The sequence below is a fragment of the Zosterops lateralis genome (genome assembly GCF_965231275.1).
Source record: "Zosterops lateralis genome assembly, chromosome: 4".
Taxonomy (NCBI): domain Eukaryota; kingdom Metazoa; phylum Chordata; class Aves; order Passeriformes; family Zosteropidae; genus Zosterops; species Zosterops lateralis.
Window position 1 is genome coordinate 11,534,486 of NC_139765.1, and position 26,185 is coordinate 11,560,670.

The 26,185-nt window shown below is 39.9% G+C and overlaps 1 protein-coding gene across 2 annotated transcripts in view; it reads right to left on the minus strand.

Annotated features, from left to right (window-relative positions):
* The window catches only part of PTPRO (protein tyrosine phosphatase receptor type O), a gene marked incomplete at its 5' end in the record, with an annotated part of 144,014 nt that overhangs the window by 25,529 nt on the left and 92,300 nt on the right, over positions 1-26,185 (minus strand). For both annotated transcript variants that reach the window (XM_083860484.1, XM_083860485.1), the window contains 9 exons: positions 876-1,015; positions 4,437-4,557; positions 6,872-7,023; positions 12,387-12,498; positions 14,893-15,086; positions 17,012-17,132; positions 19,830-20,029; positions 23,128-23,289; positions 24,299-24,748. In XM_083860484.1, coding sequence (XP_083716610.1) covers positions 876-1,015; positions 4,437-4,557; positions 6,872-7,023; positions 12,387-12,498; positions 14,893-15,086; positions 17,012-17,132; positions 19,830-20,029; positions 23,128-23,289; positions 24,299-24,748 — 1,652 coding nt within the window. The remainder of the gene's footprint in view (positions 1-875; positions 1,016-4,436; positions 4,558-6,871; positions 7,024-12,386; positions 12,499-14,892; positions 15,087-17,011; positions 17,133-19,829; positions 20,030-23,127; positions 23,290-24,298; positions 24,749-26,185) is intronic.

A 26,185-nucleotide genomic window follows, 5' to 3' on the forward strand; every position in this document is an offset into this window, starting at 1 on the left:
ATTCAAGCATTTTTTTTCCCTTTAGTCCTTGTCTGTCTCAATTTAAAAAGAATACTAAATAATTCAGACTGATCTTCCATAGGATTAAAGAGTGTGCAAGTCTTTTGTGGTAATCAGTGGTTTAAGTAGGTAATTTTTCACTTCTTTCTGAATGATTCCCCATTACATGTCACAGTGCCCATGAGAGAATAATGTTTTGTGGCATATAATCAGAGTGATTCATTAGATCATCAGCTGAAACACAAAGTAAACCTCACATGTTGCACAGCATTGAATGTCAAGGAATTAAAGCTACTACTGCTCTCTATTTTTCACTGAACAGCAGCACCCATTTAAATACTCTATATTTAAATTGGCTGCTGAGCACAGGTTACTGACTGGACAGAAAGAAAAGGAGATGGGTCTTGAAAAAAATACCCCAAGATAAAATGCATGAGGAGCAGCCACATTTGCATAAAGGTGTTCTTTGAATGGCAAGGAAGCTTCTACTGAACTTCAGTTAACAGATCTCAAAAGCAGGAATAAAGTATTCCAGAAATAATTAGATAGTGTATCAGAAATCTCATGGCATCTAAATAATTTTAGAGCTATTCCATTCCTTATGGAGCTACCTGACCATTTTCCCCTTCCTGTTCATTGGCATTCCCTTAGTTTTGTGACCTGTTAGGTTTTGCACAGAGCCAATTCCACTGACACTGCTGGATGCACACAGTTTCTCTCCAACCAGTTCTATAATGTCATCAATAAGACAGAGGTCAACCTTAATATTGCAAAGCAATGAAAATATTTTAGCATTTGAAGAGTAGCTGTAGTAGTTTAGCTTTTAAAAGTTTAATTCTGGGCTGAAGAGTGGACACCAAAGAAGAGACACATACCTGGACTTTTGTTTCCTGGCCAGATCCAGCCTGCTGGCAGTAGACTTCAAAGAAATCAGCTACTCCTTCTTCCACCCACAGCAGAGTCACAGAGGTCTGAGTCTTGTTGACAGCAAACAGTGATTTTGGAGGGGCTGGTTCTGGTGTAAGAGAAAAATCTCCTTTCATTAAGCTTATCTTTAAATTTTGAGACAACTGAGAAAAATGAAAAAAATCTAAAGCAATGTGTGATGCCCTTCTATCTTTCATTTCCTTCAGATAAAGTCTACCAATGTAAATCCTCTCAGGATGACAAACTACCACTGTAAAATGGGAAGATGATGAAATATGTTGGTTTTTCTTCTCTATTTAAACTATTCTATATTTGGACAGATGGATAATTACTTCACTTCCCTTCTCAGCAGAGCCCTTGTTTGAGGATGATCAGTGAATTCTATTCATAGAACAATGTTAGCAGGAACTCTTTCAGAAAGATCCCTGTCCACCTGTTAACCAGCACATTTGGCTTGAGAAGGCTTTTCTTCACAAGGCCTGCCCAGGAGACAATAAAGAAGCAGCTTCTCAAAAGTAAAGGCTGTCTAGGTTCCTTTAATTGCAGCAAAGGAAATATTTAGCCAATTAGCAGTTTAAAAAAAAAAACAAAACTGTAGTCTTTTTTCTTCCCTCCCCTCTGGCCAACATTTAAGGGCTACTGGAACTGTGTTGATTTCCATGAGTTGTAGGAATGCAGAGGTCCAGATCTGTAGAGGTTCTCAGTTAATTATTTTGATTTTCATTGCTTTTGTGCTGGATGAAGTGACAATAGGCAAACAAATACAAGAGTTTGTGGAGCAGGGGACAACTCTATGACAAGAGTGATAGATGGAGGGTCTCCTGGGAGCAATGGCATCAGAAATGTTATGAATCATGGATGGTGCACTCAGCAGCCTATGTCCATTGGCCTTGGCTGCTGACTCCAGGGCCATCTCCCTGCCTGTGCGCCCTTGTGGAGGTCAGCCCTCACTGTAGCCACAGCCAAACCAACCTGGGCAATGGAAAGCACAGAACAGTGGGGAAAATATCTAGAGGACCAGAAGAGGAGCAAACAGCCTAAGCATAGAGCTAATATGAGAGATAATTCTTCTCCTCCTCAGTATTATTTAAACACCAGTGCTTAATCATAATTTTCATCCTGATGACTTCACATGATGGGTACTGTAAATCCGTAGCTTTCCACACCTCAGGCCTCTTGGGCTCTTCCACTTTGCCTTCACAGACTGTAAAATTTGGGTTGTGTATTTCTGAGTTGTTCTGCACAGTTTTCAGATCTCCTATTCTGTGGGTGTTTAATCAAAGCTGTAATTCTCGAACCATGACTGATTTCAGGATTCTGACACACTGCATACAATGGGTGATGCACAAAAACATTCTGGGTTGATTTTTTTTTTCCTTTCACAAATAATTTGTTATCTTTACTCTGTGAGATGCTGTCACAAGAACCTTGGCACAAGGGACTTGCTCAAGTAGTTATAGACATTTTGGAGATGTGTCTGATCCTGAAAGAATCAGATCTGTGTTCTGGGGTTGGAGTCTGCCCAAGCCATACTGACATTGTGAAAAGAGCTGAGCTGGGACCGAGGCACATTCACATGTGTCACGGGGCTTGCAGTGCACACATTGTCCCTGTGCTACACAAGAAAGTGTCCCTCTCCCATAATTACACACATATATCTGCTCTTGGACTCAGAAACACATTCAGGTTAAAAAAAAATGGCCTCAATTAAAATACGAGCTTTGCATTTGGGCAGCGTCCCAAGCAAATCTTCCTTTTGCTTCCAGCAAATGGCTTCATTTTTCTGCAGGTGGAATGTTGCCAGGATGAAGCAAACATCATGGAGGGAAGAACATTTGGCAGAAATGCTTAAGTGACTGCCAAGTGCTGAGTCGTCTATCACTTGGAGTCAGTTTCCACTACTGCTAATTACAACTCCCATTGCTCCCCTCAGAAACACAGAGAGGGAAAACCTCTGGCTAAATATCCCCACTTTTGTCTATTCAAAGTTCAAACATCATAAAGGAAAAAAAAAAAATCAAACTGGATCCAGCAGAAAACCCCACACCAAAAGTCCAGAAGGGATTCATTGGAATGGAATTCATTCCACCTTCTCTTTGTTGCCACTGAAGGGCAAAATATCCATCCAAGTTCAATAAGAGTGCCCATCCATAAGGAAAGAACAGGAAGATACAACCCTGCTGGCAGGGTGTACAACAGGAATAAGGCTCGTGGATCTGCCTGAAAGACCAGGCTAGCTGGTGTCTTGAAATACCACCCTAAAATAACTGGACAATGGTAGCAGGGGGTAATACTTACCCCCAAACATTCCGTGTTTTAGTCACAGGAACAAATACACACACATAACTGCACAGGCACAGCATGGGAAAAAACACTGGAGATGGTTTGCACAGGGAAAAGAAAACTCATGGAATTTCTCTATGTGTTTCAAATATTGCCTTTGGTAAGAAGACCTGCAAGAACTTGAGATTTTTGTGTCTGTACTGTTTGCCTCAGCACTGTGAATAAGAGTTCTGAGAAACATAAACGGGCAATAGTTGTTTCAAGACCTCTAATCCAATTAGATATTACAGAGTCCTTTATATTCACTTCTCTCATGGTGACTCACAAAAGGATTATTATTCAGGTAGAGAGGATAATCCATCTGAAATAACAAACTCTTCTTTACCCACCTTCTCAGGGGAGCTAATGCCTGTAAAAGCAGTTTGGTGCACTTGGAAATTTCAGTGTTTTAGGTACCTAGGGCTCCAAAATGCCACATACATTCAAAAGAGAACTAAAACTTCATAAAGTACAATGGTGCAATGTTCAGTCTTCCTCCCAAGTAAAGAAAGATATTACATAGAAAGTTATATTTGAAACTCCTACATTAAGGATCAAGCTCTCGAGTTTTCTTTTGTTTCTATGAGTATATTAAACATATTTCTCTTAAAATGAAGCTGAGTTCCATGTTCACAGATCTGACTGTTTTTATAAAGACTGATATCATTAATTTGTATTTAAGGATAAGTTTTTGGCATTGAAAGACTTTGCAGATGTCCAGGGAGAAAGAAGGGGAGATAGGAAAGCAGACCAAGTGGCAGAGAGATGTAGAAATAGGCTTGTCAGAAACAGAAAGGAAGGTTCTGCTTTCTAGTGAAAAGCTCATCTGTGAAGCCTGAGTTGTCATTCTCAAAACCTACACGTGTTCAGGACCTTAGGCAGGCAACTATGAAGTTGGCTTGTTCTCTCAGCAAGGCACTAAGTGATTTCCACTCTCCTACTTCCACTTACAGTCAAATTTTGCCACTCTTGCTCCTCTTGAGCAAAACCATTTTAAGAGAGTAGCTTCACACACAGAGGCATGAGACAATCTTCACAGCCAGGTGAGGTGAAAATCACAGCTTTGCAAAAGAAATGGGCTCACAGGTACATGACTGGAATAAGGAAAGTACTGCATCTGCTGACAGAGTCACTTCACAGTCAAATGAGTGGGCTGAGTTAATAACTTAAGAACAAGCATTTCTTACCCAATTTCACAAGTTGGGGCATGGAAGTATTGCTGCCTCTCTCAGTACAAGCAGTCACTGAAAGGTTGTAAATGTCCCCTGGAGGCAAGCTCAGCACTGCAGTCATCACGTTGCGTGTTACCTGAACAATCAAGAGACACCAGCTTAAACGTGACACAAACCACACAACTGCCTCACAGAATTAACCTGGTCACTCAAAATACTGCAGAGAAAATCCTGTGCATCACAGCAGATGTCTTTTGCATGCTCCAGACTCAACCAGTGACATCAACCAGCTCCCACTGAGACCAAACACAAAACCAGAGAAGCACAATGCAAAAGGAAGAGAATTTTAGGCTGCACTTTCTATGTGACCAGTGAAAAATTAAGGAAAAAAAAATTCTCCCTCAGCCCTCTGAGAGCATCTAGGTTTCTCAAGTTGTGCAAAATGCTAAACAAGCCATGGACTTGAGCCTATTGCAATTTTAGAGGAATTTAAATCAGGTCAGATGCCTCAAAGAAGAGCACACAACCCAGGTGTAGGCTTGCCTTTGTATGTCCTACAGACCTGAAAATTAAATCCATCTGGGCAAGTCTAGCACCTCTTGGAGACCTGTTGACTTGACAATAGATCTCAGGGTCTGACTTCAAACATCTACAAGTTCAAAGCCAGGTCCAAAACTGAGCTGAGTTTTAAAAGACTGAGAGTAAATAACTTTTTCCTTTTATTTTAATGTAATGTTCCCATTTCTCCAGAGTCATGGAGAAGGATAGAGAATGTGGAACACAATGTTTTCAGGGCATTTCTGGACTAACTCTAAAGGGCCCATTCAGGAATTTCACGCTGGTTTTCACAGTCACTTAATTCTCAGGTGGAAGGTTTCAGATGCAAGAGAAACTGACTGTTCTCAATAATGACCAATAGGGTTTTGCATATAATTTTCATCACTTCTCTAAAAATTGACCAACTTCTGTGGAATCTTGGGAAATACACGGAGAGCAGGAAGAAAAAGGCAACATCATCTGACAATGTTACCCATTTATTTCAATAATGCCATAAGAAAAAAACCACATATTAACAATCATAATAAAATCACATTACGATATTACGGTATAGTATGAGTTTTAAAGGAAACAGTTTTTGAAAGTGACTAGCAGAGCTTGAGAGAACAGGTCTGATATCTGCAAGCATGTACTTATATTTATCGATTTGAACAGAACCGTAAAAGTTAGCTATAAATAGGTAGGGGGTTGCAGGATTTTCCTAAAGAACACTCTCTGGGTTCCCTTGTCTTACAAGGAATATAAAGACAAACGTTTGTAAAGACATCCCTAAAGCTTTTAAGTTTTATTTTTAGATATACTATATTGTAGATACCCTCAACTTCTAATCTTTTGTTTAATCTAAAATTACATATTCAATTTCGGTCTTAATTTATTTAAATTTTCATATTAAATGTTTATTTTGTATTTGTTTAATCTACAGTTTTCATATTCAGTGAAGTTGGATGGTAGAGAAACCAGGTGTTTCCTGGAAGAATAATAAGCTCACAGAGAACATGATTTTTGAAGAAAGAGAGGGATATCAGTGTGAATTTTTTTAAAAAAATCAATTGATAGAATATTTTATTTGTAGTACAAAAATTAAAATCTAGTTCTCTTCCTTGTTGGAAGTAAGGATCCAAATCCTAAAAGTTATCAGTTCTCCTGATCATATAATTACATTCATGCTGCATTCTCCAGATGGATGCACTCCTGCAGCCACAAGTAATCTAATGAAAGCTGGGATGTTCCACACAAATTCAAACGAAAACTGGTGATCAATTTGCAATTCTGCTGGAAATACACTTCCAGTTTTCCAAATGTTCGCAAGAAGGTACCAAGAGCACACCTTTAGCACCTGGCAAGTTTTCTAAGTGCACACACTCTGGGTGAAATCCTCAGCTCATCATTCGGTGGAACTTGTATTCAAATGTCAAATGAAGAACACAGAATTTATGAGGATAATGTCAGAAAATGGGAAGTGACAGTACTTGAATGAACTAAAAAAAATCTCAGCCAGTAGTTTCCTCTGTTTATCAATAAATAAAAATGGAAAATACCATGCCTGTATACAAGAATACTCTTTATGTTTTACTGTCTGAAGCTGAGAAGTTTCTAAGCTCTTTCTAAATTATGCAAATTATCAACACCTTCACTGGATCACTACAGAAACTCTTTGTCCATTGGCTGTTTTGAGAGCTCAAGTCTCTGGAAGTGCATGCTAACACTGGGAAATAACTTTTACTGGCTTCTACCAAACTTGCTGGAACTTAGTAATACAAAGTTTTTAGAGTTGTCAAAGTTTTCCTGAGCTATCAACTCAGAAAAACAAACCAACCAACCAAAAACCCACCAAAAAGAAAAAAAAAAGCCCAAAGAAATGAACACCACCCACCTTCCACACTGATACTTACACTCTTCTTGATTTTTTTCTTTCCTTCTGCAACAACCATCCAGTGCAGCATCCTGGAATGAGAAAGGTCAGGACCATCTCCTCCATAGGTCCAGGTGACGTATAAAAGGTGGTTGTAATATTCTACCGAGGTAATTTTGGGTGCCACTGGTGCTGAAGGAAGAAGACAAGTGTGTTACAGACAGGGTCTAACATGACTGATTAGAAAATCCAGTGATAAACTTCTGCTAAATGATGTTGTCATGAAAAGAAATATCACAAAGCTATCAGGAAAGGATCATTAAAAGCTACTGCATTTGAGCACTAGCTAAAAGATATGAAAACCGTAATTTAACTTGCGAGATAATTAGAACAAAATTTCATTTATTTTTGCAATCTTTCAGTTTAAAAAAAAATCATGGCAGATAAAAATAATTTTTGAGTCACATTTGTAAGTAGAATTCAAATTCAAGTTAAAAGCCTCGGATGTTTCTTCACTGTGCTACTGAACTGAAAAGAAATAATAAATTGTTACATTTATGTAACCTATTTATGATAGGTTTTCCATAGGGAAAAAAAAATTTCACTGAGCTTGCATCTTCCTAGAGGGAAAAGTCCAAACCCTGCAGATTTCCAAAGAACAACTTTTGCATGAGAAGTTACGACCACCTTTGTTCCCAGAGTGGAAGGCAGGAAAAAAAGAGCCCCATCACAACCCATTCAGCCTGTTAGAAGGGTTTTGGTTTTTTGTTGTTTTGGAGCTGCCAGCAAGTCTCTGTCTCTCTCTACAGCCCACCTAACACAGAGTCACTCATGTGGAAAAGACTTTTAAGAGTGAGACCAATCCTTAACCCAGCACCAAGCAGTGCCCCTCAGCACCACATCCACATGTCCTTTAAACGCCCCCAGGGACTGGGACTCAGCCACCTTCCCCACTTGGCTCTCATCAGCTGTGACCTGCAGAAAGACAGCAACCTCCAGAATACATCTCCTCCTAAAATTGGTGTTTAAGATGTGGATTCCTTCTGGGAGGTGCCTCTCCATTAACTGTAGAGGGAGCAGAGGTGCCCAGCTCACCCTGAGTGCCTAATTCAAAGGTACAGGACCACAGAGAAGAGTTAAATTAACAGTGAGTGGAAACCCAAAAGTGAAAATCAGTTATCAGTGAAGATTTCAACCCCCTCAGCTCAGGAGATATGAGTAGGGTAACCTGGATACAACAGGGAAAGGTATGAATCTCTGTGCTTGGCCAATTCTTGGGGAGCACAGTAGGGAAAATTTCAAAAAACTAACTAAAAATCACAAGTTGTGTCTCTTCATGTTGTTTGTAAAAAAGTAAACAGTTTGTAAAAGAAAAAAAATGTGGTTTAAAAGTTTCATTTTTATTCTCATTTTCCCTTCTTTTAATGTGTGTTAATTAATCTATGTTTATACCTTTAAGTTAAACCTACTTTTTCTCCTAATCCTATCTCGCAACAACAAAAATAACCCACTTAAACCACTACACCAAATTTAACAAACAAAATTCAACAAACGTAAACCCACTACATAATTAGTGTTTCTACCCAGTCATAAATTAAATCTCATTACAGTGTGGCCTGCCTGGTCCTCCTCTGCACAAGCCCTGGTGTGTTTGTGCTGAGGCAGGTCAGAGGGGCAGAGCCCTGGGTGTGCCAGCACAGCTGTGGCTGACAGGGAATGCAGGATGGAATGTCTCGGAGTTCCAGGTCTCCTGGAAGGGACCACAAGATGTCACTGCTGCTTTCACGGAGGCTCCTTCCACTTTGGCATTAGTAGGGAAGAGATTTACTGAAGTAATCGCTGAGGAAGGCAGCAAATGCAATGCGCAGAGAATTTAGAGGAACTTAGAAATGCTTACTGAGACTATCCTCCCAAATTAATCTTGGAAATGTCCTTTTGTGCCGGGGAGGAGAAGCAACCTGATTTAGTAAAGAATACTTAAAGCAGTGTTTAATTTTCAAAATTCCCAGCCCATCCCTGTGCATGGATTGTGTATTCCTTGCAGTTTAAAGCCGTGACTGACATGAATCTAACCGAGGAATAATGATTTCCCCCTGCACCTTATTATTGATGGTATGCTTTCATGACAGTGAATGTCCAGGATAAATGAGACCAGGGCTGGTGTGAGCCATTCCCTTAGCACAAGGCTCTGGGGAGCACAGAGAGGCTGTGGGGACTCACACCCTGCTGCTGACCTGGTCTGAAGACACAGCTGGAAGCACCCACAGGACCAAGTGCTGTGGTAGTTATCAGCACCAAGAGCCTGTCTTTCTCACTCCTTTTGCTTCCCCAAAGAGAAAAGCATCCTCATTGTAAAAAGCAAATGCTGGTGGTCCAAAGAGCCTTTGCACGCGGCTGTTTTAAATCCAGCTGTTTACAGCAGGTGGCATTAAAAGCTCATTAGTCACCACAGCAACCCTGGCAGCGCCACCAGCTCTCCCTGAGTAAAATAACACCGTTCAACTGCTGCTGTAGGAGCTGGGAGAACAAATGCTGCTTCTGGTAAGTCTCTTGGATCCCCCAAACCTCCCCCATGCTGCTGGGGACATCTCTCCAGTTGCTGTGAGAGTCATCATCCTGAGTCCTGAAGTTCAGTGGGATCCTGCATCTGGAGATGTCTGCTCTGAGCTTTCTGCAAGCTGCATCCTCACACTCCCAGCTGATCCTTCTACTCTGGCTTTGAAACTCAAGCTCATGCTCCTGGTGTGGAGGTTGGCTCTGCAGTTGTACACAGAAGACCTGGCAGATGGTGTACTGTCAAGCCTACAAAACCTCCACTCCAGTATTTTTAAAATTCAGGGTTTTTTTTTTTGTTTTTTTTTTTTTTTTTTTTTTTTTTGTTTTGTTTTGTTTTGTTTTGTTTTGTTTTTTCCTGGTTTAATTCCTGGCAACCTGTGCAGCAAAGGTGGCATTCTTCAAAATGATGCAGAAAGGGACCAAGTGCCCCATAAAACCATCTGCTCCCTGTCTGGGAGAAAAGAGGTTGAGGGTGAGAAAGAACTCTCTCTCAGTCTCCTGGCAACTTAAAGCCCTGAAAAGGCAGCACCTACTGGGGACAAACATTTCAAACCTGCAGACGTGACAAACTGGCAAGCCTCACAAGTTAGCCTGGCTGCGGTTCTTGGGCAAAACTGAAGAGATTGCAAGTAATAAAGGCAATCAGAGGACAGGAGTGCATTTAATGCTCACAGTCAGTGCTGACCATCTATGGGTAAGTGCTTCTTGCAATTTGACCAAATCAGCTTTCTTTGTTAGGACTCTTCACTTAAAATCACAGTGTGATTTCAACACCTCATTGCTATTCAACGTTTTCATCAGCACCCTGGAAGTAAAAGCAGTGCTGATGAACCACACAAGTAACATGGCATGTGGCAGAGGAGAGCAGGGTTTGGAAAGGGCTGAACTGTGAAATATTGCCCCCTGTGCTGGGCCTGCTCAAAAAAAAAAAAAGAATTTCAAAGTTCCAGGTGTGAAGTTGGATCTGTTGGAAAATGGCATGTACACAACAAGTGATAAATTCTGTTAGAATAAAATAGAAGTAAATCAACACACACCTTCAGTGTGATGATGCAGGAAATGCAATCATCTAGATGCACACACAGGAGAGCTTTGAATAGGGAGCTGATTGTGCCTCTACAGGAGCACTCAGCAGGCTAGTATCACACTTTCAGTTTTTAGGTACTTTAGTAAAGACAGTAAAAATTGGAGAGGCAGAGTGGGGGAAAAAACTAACATGGGAAAACACCTAAAAGTGAGAGCACCTGAAGGGTTCAACGGAAATAATTTATTAACAGAAAAAACAAAAATCTGTATAGAGACAAAAAAAAAGAAAAAGAAAAGTTGTGTCTCTTCAATCAGATAATTTAAGATAAAAGTACAACAAATATATTGGGCTGGATATTAAAACCAGAAAAAATCAGATCAGAAACACAGGGTATTATAAACCCTTGATAATAAGAGAAATTAAGCATTGATACAAATGTTGTGTTTTGCCAACCACAAATGGATGATATTTAGAGGTTCATCCATTTCTGATTTTGTCTGCACCTGCTAGTTAAGAAGTTATTTCATTTTTCATTTAAGAGCAGTAGCAGTCTTTCTGTCATCATACAGAGATCGAGATTGGTACTGATGACAGATTACATTTTAGAAGACCCTTAATCTCCCTCATTTCTGCTGCAGGTTTCTGGAGCTACAGTACTGAAGTGAGTATCCCACTGGAACATTTCCACTCTAAAATGCTGGACCTGGTACCCAAATCAGTTGGAAAAGACATTTTTTCCCTCATACAGCAGCCAACCAGCTGGAAAATTGCTTCTTTACAGCGCTGCAGAAAAGCTGATTGATGCCAAAGGACAACGAATATCCCTGGAGACCCTTCACAAAGCTATCACAGGTTCTGATGCACTGGAAAAGTGCCAGAATTTGTCAGCAGAGCAGCCTGGGATCAGGTATCTCAGCATGGGAGGGCTTCTGTTGACTTCAGTAGAGCTACAGCTTTAACTGCTGATGACTTTCCTGTCGTGGCTCTCTGGGGCTCAGGCTCTGTATAAATCATCACTGCAAATGGATCGCATTCAGTGACTTTTTCAGGTACATTCTCCAACTCTCATCAAACAGAAAATCTGGGACTAGGCTAGATTCTGCTTTGGGATGAGAGGCTGGGATTTATCTGAAATACCTTGATTTTCCTTTGCCATCCTACAGATGGCAAAGAAGAGCAAGTCATACTTCACTGCGTCCCACAGTAAAACTGAAAAATTTACTGCTTTCAATCACCTGAGCTTCAGCCAGGTGAATTAAATAATGATTAAAAGCAAAATGATTCAGTGGAGAGCTCTGACTTTGACCTAAGTGTCCTGGATTCTGGAAACACATGGCAAGGTGCTAACAGGGCCTCTATCGTGCTGCTCCCTCTGGGGCTGGTCTGTTGGACATATTGAAGATTCAAATCCAAAGAATCTGCCAAGAGATGCCAGAGTGTGTGAAATCCATGGCTGGCCCAAAGTGGAAGGGGGAAATCTGTGTGGTTTTATCAGCTCACTCCTCTCGGTGCTGTACCTGGGGATTACTGTGAGGGTGATAAAGGAGGAAAAAACACTTGGAAATACTGTAGATAAAGGAAAAAGTGTTTTACAATATTAAAACCCCTAAGAATTCAGGTTTACTTATTTACCTATTAATTTCTCTGTGTGTCAAATATATGGCGTGGTAAAAGTTGACCAGGAGCCATGCACTGAGCTGATGGAGGACTGCAACAGAGCAATCAAGCACTGTGCTTGACATAGGAAAATTTAATTTATATGCTTATTTCAAGCAGTCCTCAGAAACTTAAAAATAATAATTAAAAAAACCCCCAAAAAAACAAAAAACAAACAAACCCAAAAAACCCTCACTTAGCTGATAAATACCCTAAGTTGTAATGATCTGTAGGTGAAACACAGAACCCAGATCAGACTTTCTCAGTGTCTCTGCCCCCAGGAGCACTCCCAGAGTGTTTTCAGCTGGCTGGTTACCTGTTATGAAGCTGATGGTGGAGCTGTCACAGCAGCTCAGCTCTGGGTCCCCCCAGGTCACCATGGTGACCCTGAAATTGTAATACCAAGCAGGCAGCAGGTTGGCTATTCTCTGCAAAGGGACAAAACACAAAGAGCAGCTCAGGAGAGAACTCACCAGCACAAGGCAGGACTTCTGAAACACAACAGTATTTATAAACCTCATTGAAACTCATTTTTCTGAGCTCCCATTCCTTCCTTCAGTGGAAATCTTTGAAATTTGGCCTTTCAATTTCTTAAAAAAGTCTGTGCAAGGGGAGCAAACACAATTGGGATGTTGCTCATCCACATCCACTTTGTCACAGGTTCTGCCCACCATGGGGATGTCAAAGGATTTCCAGGGTGGTAAGAACATTTCACACAGAGTAATCTTCCATCACAATTCCAGTGTGATGAAGGCAAAATATTTAACTGGAAAAGGTAGGTGTTTCTAGTTTGATTAAGTGGGGCTTGAGGATAAATTAGCAGTGATGTTTTTGTCTCAGATATTGCCACTTTAAAAGATGGGGTTTTTTTCCAGTTTTCCAAGTGTACTTCACTTTCTATTACCATTTATTATAAATAGAATAGGAATGAAACATAAATGACTTATGAGACATAAATTATATATGTAAATATAAATGAGATATAAATGAAGTATAAAAAGCAATATGTTTTATATTACAGTATTACGTGTAATATTTAAGTTAAAATTCTAATTCTTCCACTGACAGCACAGAATATTTAAGATACTGATGTTTAAATGAAAAGCCTTTTGATATTCTAAAAATTCAAAATAAAGGCAGATTGAAAATAATGAACAACTTCAACAACACAGAAGTTGCTATTTTTACAGATCTTTTTTCTCCAGATACTACAAGGCAATGCAAATATAGGTGGTGTGATCTGCTCTTTTCATGATTTTTGGAAGAAGTTGTATCCACAGTGACACCAAAACCTTGAAGATGCTTGGATTTCTTGTGACATGCCCCTGGTGTCATACTGAAAATACCAACCTTGCCTTGACAATTTTCAAGCAAGCTGCAGAGCACAAAATGAATGAAGCAACTAAACAGAGTGGAAAGACAAATCCAGTTCCAAAGGTTCTTATCAAATATTAACGCTCCAGGAAATAATACTTGATTGTTTCATGCTGTTAGAAACATTGATTTTTGATTCTTCTCACGATTGTTTCAGAATACACCACTCAGAGGTGTCAGCAGATCACAGGGATCAGTGGGAATCTGGAGCACCACCAGAGAACCCAAACAAAAGTTTACCAGTCCCTACCTGCACATTAAATGCCACAAGGGAAGAAGAGGGAAACACTATTTTCCTAATTCAGGATTAGTCTTTAAAATTATCCTTGAAGAAGTGCTCACTTAAGCTGTGACACAGCACTGTTGCATTTCAGTTTGAAATCCAGACAAAGAAATTCCAACTTGGCTTCCCTGAGCAGGATTTGCAACAGTAAGGGACAACATCATCTCCTCTTGTAATGAACCACATTAACTCTACATGATAGCTTTATCTCCTGGATGACTTAGATCACTCAGCTATTAATCTATTTGTGCTGAGTCATGATTACAAGATATTAATTACCAGTTTGGTAAGTTATTTTTTGTTTTTAATTTCCCTGGAGATTTACGTGCTAGATTTATAGTCACATACCCAATTACAGTAAAGCTGCTGGAGCCAAAATGACTCTACAAATGGTATTATGCAAATCAATTACAGTAAATCACTGTGGCTCTCACAGCAGCAGAAGTTATTGCTATCTTTTTTGCATACTCATAACTTTGGGAACAACTAATTTCAGCTGGAATTGCTTTCTGTCTCACACTACAGCAAAGTCTGAACAAAGTCTTTCCACTTTCTCAGGAAATAATGGAGAAGAGGAGGAAAATTTCACTTTATATCTGCAAAGACACCTGTGAACACGAGTGAGTGTGTTCTTATAGAGACCAGTGTTCACCTAATTAAAACCTTGGCCTAGGATTTTGCAGCTTCAGAAGCATGGAGGCTTTTTTCACAAAAATCCACAGCTAAGCCTTCCACATGGCACACTGCAAGAACAGCCTGCAAGCCCCAAATCCATACCATCAATATTAATTATGTAGATAAGCCTTTGGACTACACCCCCTGAGGAGATGGTGGAACTTTTAAAGCCTTGACTGACAAACTGACCCACAAACTGAAGCTGCCTCTGGACTTGCTGAACAACAACAACCAAAAAAAAAAAGAAGGAGGCTAATCCTCTGTCTCATTGCTCTGCTTAAAATTTAGCATGGTTCAGCTGGCAGTGCCTTACTTTAGACCAGAAAATGCCTCCAGCACCCTTGGCCATTTTCTCTGCTTTGCTGGGGAAAAAAGTGCCAGGCTTAAATGCACATATACATATTCATGTGGAAAAGGCTGGGAAAGAGAGTGCCATGAGGTGCCAGGGCCACACAGGCATGGGAGAGCAAGACAGGAATGGTCACTTTACCACAGAGGCAGTCAAAGAGACAGTTGCTGCTATTTCATAGTAGGTTGTCCACTCCGAGGTCATCGTTGATGGGTTGAAGTAAAACATTTCTACCACGTATTTCCTGAACACCCCAAGGAAAGGTCTGTTCCAGCTCAGAACCACAGCAGTAGGTCCCAAAGGGTAAAGTGTCAGGTCCTTTATTCCAGTGGGCACTGTAAACCAGAAATTATGGTAACGTGCATGTGTTATCAGTCGCACTTTATTTCAAAATTATACTTTTCCTCAATCAAGTTCTACCTATTTCTGGGGGCGTTTTTTTTGTTTTCTTTTCATGACTTTAATCCCCAAGAACTTCTTGGTCACAAGCAGTTAAATACCATTTTTGAGCATTTTTTTCTCCAGTTTAAAACTACTTTTAAGACTACTTTTTCAGAAGTGGCTGCAGACCACTTGGCTGCTTAGCTTGAAATGAAGCACACAGCTTGCTTTCTCATAAATGGAGGGTTCTATTCTACTTTGAAAATCAGGATGTTTAGGCGGTATTTCAAGATGCTCAAAAACAAAAGCATCAAAAGCCAGAGCACTGTGAGAAAGGAAAGTTTTCATCGCTATCCCTCCTTCCCTGGGGAACCCAAAGGTTCTGTCATGTATTGCTATTCTTGCCTCACAGACGGTGGTGACACTGAGAAAGAGTCAAGTGATTTGAAGAGTGTCACATAAGGGTCAACTTCTGCAACCTGTATGGTCTGGAAAGCAATTATTCTTCATGACTTCACTGAGGCTACTTGAATAAGGGCTTAGAACTAACATTTGACAGGGTTGCAGAGCCCCAGCTATTGCACACTGGGTCAGAACGCAGACCAGCACCCAGATTACTTCAGCCCATGTTAGCACATGATTGCCTTTACCTTTATAAATCATTTATCATGTCTTTGCTTTCTCCAAACTGCTTTTCACCTTGTGAAAATGAGCCTTAGGATAAACATGGGGAGAATGGAATACTTTTTAAAGTGCATTTTCTTTTATTTGAGTTTCATTTGTCATTAGCCACCACTGGTAAGTTCACAAAAGAATTTGTTTTTTCAGTTCTATTATTTGAGTATCATATTCAATAAACTGTTATGAAATGAAAACTTATGCAACTGTTGTTTTACTGCATAAAAACAGCCCATGTATAATAAGGAAGTTATGACATGTTCTATTTAGAAACTGATTGCCATTTTCAGTTTTGTAAGAAACTTTTATTGTTGTAAGGCAACAACAATTGTTGTTTCTCCACAAAAGTGGAGAAAATTAAGAAACTTATTTACTTTGGGTATAAATGATTTTACTTTAGCAAATGAAAGTAGAATTTTTCAGATTTTTGAATTATAGTGGGAAAGAAGATCAAAAGCATTTGCACAAACTGTCCAATGATAGAAATTTTAACATTAAAGTATATATAAATATTTACTTACTAATTTTACCTTTCCTGAAATATGGCATGCTCTACAAATTTTTATTCAGATCAAATTTATGAAAATATATGAGAAGATTGATGAGAATGATAAGGCTTTCACCATAATCACCAGGCCACACATTGGTCTTTATTTAAGGATTAAATTCTTCATAGGATAACATATTTTTTTCTGTTTCACTTTCTTCCCTATATCACAAAGAGGAAGCAGCATTAAAAATACTGAAGATCTCTAACTTCTGCCATCTGCTGTCCCACTGAGCAGACTTTTTGTCAAAAGGAGAAACTGGGTGACACAGGTTGAATATTTTGCTGCCAATGTAACTGTGTACACTGAATTTCTTTCTCTTTTCCTTCTCTCTCCCTAATACATTTTGTTTAAGTGGTAATCTTAATAAAGTAAATTACACTGAAACTAAAATCACTGAATTCTGTCCTAAATGACCCTTTATAGGAACCTGGTGGAATCCTAATTCTTGAAAATTTTAGTCTCAGAGGTTTCTTCTCATTTTCAAATCCCAAAGCAGAGAACATTGAGATCCACTGTAAAACTCGAGAAAATCAAAGTGTGGTCTACAGGACTTAATGAACATACTGCACATATTAAAAAAAATCAAACAAAAAAACCCCATCAAGACAACCTCAAATAAATGCATTTTAATCAATAGGTTCAGGGGTTACCAATGGAAAATGTGACAGGATCAGAAGGAGGTCCAACCAATGGTCCCTTCCGTAGGTAAACCACAACTTGGTACTGGGCACCAGGAACAAGATTTTCAATGAGGCTGCTGCTTGAATTCACCTAGGAGGAGAGGAACTCATCAGATATGAAGCATTTACTTGATTAATAAAATTAACTTGAATTACTCCAGTTATAAAAGGCATGGATCCAAACACATTGGCACCAACAGCAAGAATTTCATTCATTAATCCCCACATGGCCGAACTGTGGAAGTGGTCAGGACTGACTTCACAAATGATCTGACTCAGAGGCTACATAAGGTCAGCTACCTCACTGCAGACCCACTCTCTACTACTGTCAAAGTTTATTAAAATATTCAGGCTACACTACTCATTTTCAGGTGGTGTAATTCTGGCTGGAGTACCTAGACCAATGTGTTTTCAGCTACAGCCTGAGGCTTTCCATCCGTCATTGGTGCAGCTGTGGGAGCTGAAGGCCGAGTTTTGAGGGAGCTGTCTTCTGTCTGCATGCACTGAGGGACTCCACAGTGAAACTAGAGAGAAACTGATGCCTTGGGAAGGCTGACCTGAAACAGAGACTGGACAGAGCTGGAGAATAAAGCAGGGATTTATTGAAAGGCCTTTAGGATACACCTTGGGCAGGATAGGGCCTGGCCAGGGCTACACTCAAAGTGGACTTAAAATGGTCATAAAATTCCCAATGGATCATGAGGTCTCACACTTTTATAAGTTTTGGTCCATTTGCATATTGAGGTTTAATTGTCCAATTACAGCTTCAGGTTGTGAGGTCCCATCCTTCTTGTTCCTCCCTCCAGCCACCATTGTTTGTGCTTTTGGGCCTGAAAGTTGTCCTTGGTCTTGAGCAGGAAAAGGATTTGTTTTGTCTCCCTGCTCTGTGAAGAGCTGAGTGGCACTGAATGTGAGGCTCAGAACTGCACCCCATGGCAGCACAGAATCTGAAAATATGAAAGCTAAAACTTAAGGTATCAGAAATATTCCCTGTAACCTCCCCTCCACAGCACTACAAACTGTAACTAAGGGGCATTGTGATTTTTCTTTTCAATTTGAAAACATCACCGTTAAAATTTCTGCTGTGCCACACCAGGTTTCAGTCAGGGCTGGAGGCAGAACTCCTCTCCAAGTGATTCCTGATCTGATACAACACAGAGAGGCTCTTCTCCTGAAGGCTCCACAAGCAGCAAATGCACAGAGCAGGTTTGAGGAAAAGCCTTCACACATCCTTTCTAGAGCTGCAGGCTGGTATTTCCTACCAATATTTTCTTCACAACCTTCCCAAAGTCTGTATCACAGACACCTCTGCACTGGTGGTTTATTGCAATGCACATGAATGTATCAGTGCCAAGCACAGATTTAGTGAGGAACAGAATTTGTCTTTACCAGCTGCTCTGGAAAGCTAAATCAGTTTTAAATCATGCACCATTTTAGAAATGGATAAAACTCTGCACTGAATTTTGCTCTTTTCAGCTCATCATAGAGAATTCAAACCAACAGTTATTAACAATTCCAGGTATAGTAAGTTGATAAAATTTGATACAAATATAGGTAATGAGAGAAAGAAATAAATAACTGTATTTAGACCTTTCAACCTATTTGCAATAAATACACATTTACAGATATCTTGTTTATTCACAGATTAACTTTAGGTACCTGTTTTTGAGTTTGTAAATGAATCCTGGAGCATTTACAGAAATCATAAATGCCTATGTTTGTGATCTGTGTTTATAATCACCAACTGTACTTTGCTTCCCACTTAAATGACTCCACTTCTAAGAAATAAAAGTAACAATTAGATAACAAGCTGATTCTGAAAACCAGTTCTCAAATTGTCACAACAAGACACTTCCAAACATTTAAGTTCATAGTCATTCTTGGACTAAATCTCAAAATTCCTACAGAGATTAATTTTAAAAAGCATTTTAAGGGTCACGAATTCTCTGTACTAATTAACTTGCAGGGCTGATCACGAAGTTGAAGGAGATAATTTACAGAGAGTGCCAGCAGTCCCCTGGGTGGGCTGAGGGTGCAGCAGGGCAGCACTGCAGTCCTTTGCAGACTCCTCCATCACACACATTTAGGGAGCCAGACAGAAGTCATGGCCCTGCTCAGAAAAAGGCTGTATCAGCATCTTGATGAGGTTACTGAGATGTGGGCTGAAATCTTTCTAATTGAAGCCACATGCCACTGACCTATATAAGCACAGAGTCTGATGTGAGGTTGAACTCACTAAAGGTCTCAAGTAACAAAAAACTGTCAAGTTTTGGGGTTCAGGACTCTTGATGATTATAAACACATCCCATAAACTAAAAGGCTTGTCCATACAAATCACAGGTGGTCTGAATTGCTATCTGTTTCCCAGTGCTGACACCTTTTTCTATGGATGAGAAGAAAAGCTTCTGATCATCTCAGAACTTGCAGAAAATTTGCACTCAGGTTCTGTATTCAAATGTGGGATAGCTAAGAAATAATTTATGCTACTTTGATGATAACAATGCACATGAGCACTTCGCTTGTTACAAATGCATTGCAGCGTGTGCCTGAGTGAAGTCACAGCAAGTCCAGCAGAAATTTAACAATCCCAGTTTAATAATCCCATTCTCATGTCTGACTGCTGTGCTCTCCCCTCCACCCTGCACCAGCCATGTCCCTCCCTTGGGGCTGCAGAAGGGAGCAGCTGCCCCTGTGCTCTGCAGCCTGAGAGAGCCCTGGGGCTCACTGGCTCCAAACAGCAGCATGACTTTTTACTGGGTTGGAAAACGCCCCAGCTTCTGCTCCTTACCTCAGTGCAGTAGTGCTTCTCAAGCCTTTGGCTTTCCTTTTGCTTCTGGCAGGTGAGGGAGAGCACAGAAACGATGGTGCTGTTTCCAGTGCTGTCGTGGGACGCCGTCCAGGACGTCAGGGCAGTTGTGGAGCTCAGCACTGTCACCGTCACATGCTGGGGCTTCTCAGTGAGCTCCTCTATCCACTCACCTGTGGGGCCTGGCAGAAGCCCAAAAAGCACAGGTGAGCAAGCCACTCTATCCATTTGTTATAAATACATATTAGAAAGTTGGCTTTTTGCAAATATTAAGATGAATGCTTTTATGTATAACGTTAAAATAAGCTATTAACAAAAACTTAGACGAGGTAGTAGTGGCAGCTCATATAATTATGAGTGAACTGTCTGTTTGGTCAGGACAATATCCAGTGAACATGTGATGAGGACCCTGCTATTGATATGCCAACTATCAGCATCTGCCATGTGAAGAAAGTATGGACCAAGGACCAAACTGAAGGTAATAATAAAACCACAACCAAGAAACACTTATGCTCTAAAAAGGTGGGTGCAAGGAGGGGCCATGAACAACTGTTCCTGGAAAAATATGAATATGCATAATGGTCTATAAATATGCAACAGGCTAATGTAATAGGAAAAGTATTTAAAGGGAACCTCTGAGGGCCATTTTTAACCCTTTGCTTTATTTCTGTCTCCTGTTGTCTTTTTATTAAACTTTTTAAATTTTACCAGGAAAGTGAATCTCGTTTTTTACACATTTGAGGTACACATGTTTAAACACCCTCCTCTCAGGGAATTATTGGTGGTGGACTGGCAGCTGTCCACCCCCAGAGCCTGCAGGCAGCAGAGGTGGCAGCCCCTGGGAAGCAGCCTGAACCAGGGGCTCTTTCACCTGCAGCACAGCCCAAGACAAGAGAAACGTGACTGTCTGAAAATTCAGATTGCAATATTCTCTGTCTGCTTACCAGAAACCACCCAGCAGGATCAGATTTGCTCCAAGGGAATGCTTAAAGAGCACTGGCAGCCAATAATGTACAGATCATTGACCAATATTAAAGGATAAGCAAACAGATTTTTTCACCTCTCCACATGCTAACACACCCTCCAAGTGCACTACAGCCTCAAGTTCACAGAGGTCACCACAGTAAAGAATCTCATTCTTCATCAGACTTTTTGGAGCACTTGGTTGAGAACAGAGCTTTAAAATATAGATAAAATAACAGTTTGGAAAATCAGCTAGACTTGGTCAAAAATTCGTGTTTCATGAAAATAGCCTGATTTTTTGTCACCTTTAAGTGATACTTGTGATCACTGACATTCTTCCTCCGTGTAACTCTAATGGTAATTTACATTATTTGATAAAATAAAACAAATGCCAGAGCAAGAATGTGGTTTAAGACCAGCCTATAAGATTTGACTATTATCTGGATGTAACAAAAATATGTAACACAAGCCAGTAATTTGACAGGGTGATTCACCAACCAAGCATTACAAGGAAAAGACAAGACTGACACTGTGGGCAAAATTTATTCACAGCTGCAGACCCCCCCACCCACTCAGGTAAAGAAGAGGAATCTGATCATTAGATTATTCTCTGGAGACAGAGGATGTACATGCAGTTCTCACTATTCAGAAACTGCTTCAGATTGGCATTAAGGGAGCAGAAATATCTCATGTCATGACAGAGTCATAGTCCCCACAAAAAAAGCCTGCTTGATCAGACTCAGAAAGAGGAATGGAAAAGTAATTTCAACCTAAGAGTATTTGCTTATATCTCCAATTTAGCATTGTACCAGAAATACATAAAAAATCTACCTAAAATAGTGAGGACCTTACATTTGACAGAATAAATAAGACAACTGCCAAGAAGCCTCATTTTGTTGTAAAAGGCTGCAAAATTGACAAAACCCAAAAAAAACAAAGGTTCTTATGTGTTAAAAGTAAAATTAAAATATCACTGCCTTCCTATAACACCTTAATACTTTATCCACAATGAGATTAAGCTTCATCCTTAATCTGGCCATCCACACTACTCTACTTTGGATTAACATGTTCTCATTTCTCTCATGTCCACAGTTAGCACACTTCATGGAGAACACTGCATTAAATACTGCTTAATGAAAATAAAATCTTTATCTACTTTAATGCTTTTCATGTAATGAAGCTAACTATTGCTAAAGAAAAACAGAAGACAGTGAAATTATAACAGCAGAGACCCTTTCTCTCAAGTGCTGTTTTCCAGATATTTTCCAATTATTGTTTCTTTCAACTATAAAGTTGTTAAAAATGGGAGCAATAGCGGAATTGCTACATGCAGTCCAGCATTATGATGAATTCAAGTCTAAATACTTAGTATTTGTAAATGTTATGAGCTACTAAAGACAATTTTTATTCCTAATGTACTGAAGTACTTGGCTACATTTCCTTTTAATATAATTTTTTTTTCTTCCAGCTCGGGCTACTGTGTCGTGTTGCAGCATTCATGGTTTGGGAAGACATTATTTTTCCACATGCAAAATTGTGCAGTGCTGCAAGTACTCCCCTGTCTCATTCTATGGCCATTCTGTGTGGTATATCTATTTCCTTTTGCAGAAAAAGGTACAAAGGTGACCACAGCCATTAGAAGGATAATGATCTGAATTCACCAACACCTGTCTCACTTGCTGATCTAATTGTCAGTCATGGTATTAGCTTACACAGTAGTGTATTATTACTTTGTCTTTTACTAAATCTCCAGCTAGGAAACTCTGGGGCTCTACAGGGAAATAGTAAATTACTTTTTCTCCTTTGAATTTAGCAGTCTGAACCACTTCATCTATTGTAATTTGCTCTGTACTCTCTCAGAGACCATGCAATTTGAGAGTTCAGTGTTTAATTGTGCAATTCCCACACTCTCAGCCTGCACTGCCCTTCATCCCTAACACAGTCCATACTCGAGGAGTCAGGAAGTCAAATATTTCCAAGGCTCTCTATAACCACCAAATTAATTCTTGGAATTAAATCCTCACTGTGAGAGAGGCAAAAGGGAAACTCATTTCACTTCTGAACACTGACAATGACTCCATCCCATCATTTGCTTTCTGTTCTTAAGGCTGCCAAGATGGCACAACGAAGGCCCATCCAGGCAAGCCGCAATATATTAACATTTTTGCACTATATTTCCTCCTCAGGCACAGGGAATCCCAGAAGACCAGACCCTTGTGATCCATCAGCAGATGCCAGAAATGCCACAGAGGTCAAACTCTGTACATTACAGCTATGTTGCTCAGGGAGAAAAAGGAGAGTTTGATGAGATACTTACTGATGTAAAAGCTAAGTGTTTTTGCTGATTGACTTCCTCGAACTTGACAAGACCCAGAGGAGCTAAATGTTGTTACAGACAACTTATATTTTCCTGGTTCTTTCAGTTCAGCAACAAATTTGTGAGTGTCCTCACTCACAGTCAAAAATTCTGTGGAGTTCTCTAAATCAGGGAGAGGAAAAAAGAGTGTGGATTAATTGAAGCTTGAAAGGTCCCAGACACCAAGAAAATTATTTAAATCAGAAAAGCTAATCTTGTTTCAGCTGTGGGATTAAATAAAAGGTATCCAGAAGGACAGCATTCAAACAGTGTGGGAATACGTACAACAGTATAAATCTTGTTTAACAAAAGAGAACTGAAAACTGCGGTTTATTCCTCCTCCCTTACTTTTATGTTGCCCCGCCAGAACCAGATGCTACTCAATACAAAAACTCCTCAAGAAATACATGAGATCCAACAAAACCCTCTGAAGCACAGCACTGTTGTGTTTTATCTTCTTTTTGTTAGGGTCGAGATTAAATACGTGAGATGATTTTTTTTGTTCAGACTTAATGTTTAATAATTCTTATCTATATTACAATTTAAAAAACCCTGAGTTCTATAGCACTCTAGGTTAACAAACTAAAAATGGAGTTGCATCTCTCTTTTTATAAGGTTTTTTAAGGACAAACTGTCTAATTAAGAAATGATACTTAAATTATTTTTACTTTGAATTCAATAACTAACTACTTGTGGTCTGTAATGTGGACTTTTCTATTTAATTATAAAATACTACTTAGCTTTATGAAGAAGAAGGTGAAAAAGAAGGACTAGTTTTTGTTTTAAAACTTCTATTTTGCTTTACATATATATATTATATATAATATATATGTATATAAAACCCCTTATATTTTAAAACTTTAAACTCTACGTTTTCCATTAGGTGATATTGCACACTTCTATTCAAACTATACACTCATAATTTCACTTCTATAATTCAATTTTAGAAGCTTTCTCTATGGTCTCACATGAAATGTAGTGGTTTTTTGGGGAGGTTAGTGCTTGTCAGCACAGAAAATTTAAAATTCTCAATGACAAGGGTCCCAACACAGTACTAGATAATTAATTTGCAGAGGACACAACCAGCAAGGGAATTCTAGGAAAGAAGGATGAGAAGGGCACAAGGATTTACCTTCCCGTTCAATATTGATGTGGAAACCATCAAAGGCAGTCGGGGGCTTTGGGGGCAGCCAGGTCAGCACCATCTGCACAGGGAGGAAGGGAGGGGGCTCTGCTGTGGGTCTGCCAGAGCCAGTGTTGGCATCACTGGCCTCATAAGCACTGGAAACTGCACTGACAAACTCCTCTTCCCCCTCGGATGACTCAGCCTCGTTGGACCACCAGGATGGCTGCGAGGTGGTTTCGTGCTCGGTGCTGTTGGAGGGCTCATCCAGCCAGGCTGCAGATGTGTTTGCTGCTGGGATCGCAGTGGGGCTGTCAGAGGGGTGTCTGGCTTTCTCTTTCCTCATGATTTCTTGCGGTCCCATGAAGGATTCCTCAGCGAAATTCCCGCTGTGCTCTTCCCAGTTGTTTCTGTTGATTGGTATGATCTGGACAGAAATGTTTCGAGGTGGGTAAGGAACTAAAAGAGAAGCGAGGGATAGTCTTTTAATAGGTATGTTCACCTTTAAATGTTTTAATTCCCCAGACAAATACCATTATTTTAGAGATCATTTGAAACAGCTTTTTCTTACTAAGATTCTCCCTTTTCTTACATATTCTTATAGATACATCAGAAGTGACTGTAGTGGCATCAAGATGAGTATAAATTCACAGCATAATCACAGTTAAAGAATGCCAGGAAGTAAAGTAGATGTGAAGTCGAAGTAAATCAGACTTCAGTGCTATGATAACAGCAAGGTTATTCTAGTGTGAATTTGTAACAGTGAATCTACATTTATTTTATTGTGTCTTCCAGGAAGAGCTCAATAATGGAAAAAACCCCCACCTCTGTAAAGATGAATTGAAATATATATGCAAAACTAATATCTGGCATAGCTCATATTTAAAAAAAATAACCTTCATGTTGCTGTAGGGCTTTTCATATGCTTTTAGAGCCACCTTTTCACAAACATTAAACATCAGTTTAAATTTTAATATTTGTGAAAGCTTGATCTTAAGATTTGAGTCTCCACGAGACAAGATTCTGGCACGCAAAGGAGTTACTCCAGCTGATGCCAGGAGGTGAACACGTAGCATTTTGTCTGTCTCACTGTAATTGCTTGTCTGCTTCTCTTTACACACTCTAAGTGTGAGCATCCTCTGCAAATAATTTTGCCTGGCACCTTTAAAGCTGGCACTTTACAGCACACTAATTTGTTCAATTCCCATCCCAGCCACAGACACTAATAGGAAACCAGACTCTGCATTCTCATTGCAGTTCATGTGAAAAATGAGGGACGGGAAGGCAGCAGGAAAAGAAAAAAAAAGGCACGATCCTGTTGGTAATGGTTTAATATCTCAACAACTACATTTAGGGTCTTCAGGACAGAACTCAGCTGGCATCAGTTGGCTGTGTTCTGTCCAAGGCAGTGGACCAACATCAGTGTATTCATCTGAAGATTTGGCCTTTTGATTTTATCACTGGTTCGTTTCACTTTGGACCCTGATAAATGTCTGTGGTCCAGGAGATTAACGAAAAAGTTTTGGGCATCGTCCCAGGATCAAATTAAATTAGTTCTGGACCCTGAACAAATGCAATTTTCAGCCTTTGCAACGCTGCTGTCTTGGAAATTAAAAGTTCATGCTTCAGGGCACAAACTGGCCGCCAAGTCGGGCAACTATTACATTCTTCTCTGTGATGGAAAAATGCACAATGAGGAAGCTCCTCTTGAGCAGTTCAGCAATGATTCACTGCACAAGGAGACAGACCAACAGAGATAGATCAATAGTCTGCTCAGTGCAGCTATTCCTGTGGCTTAAAAATTAATTCCTAACATGAGGCCTAGGATATCTCATGTGAAGCAGAAGTTATTTTCTAAGGAGCAAGCTTTATAAGAGAAACACACACAAATTTCCC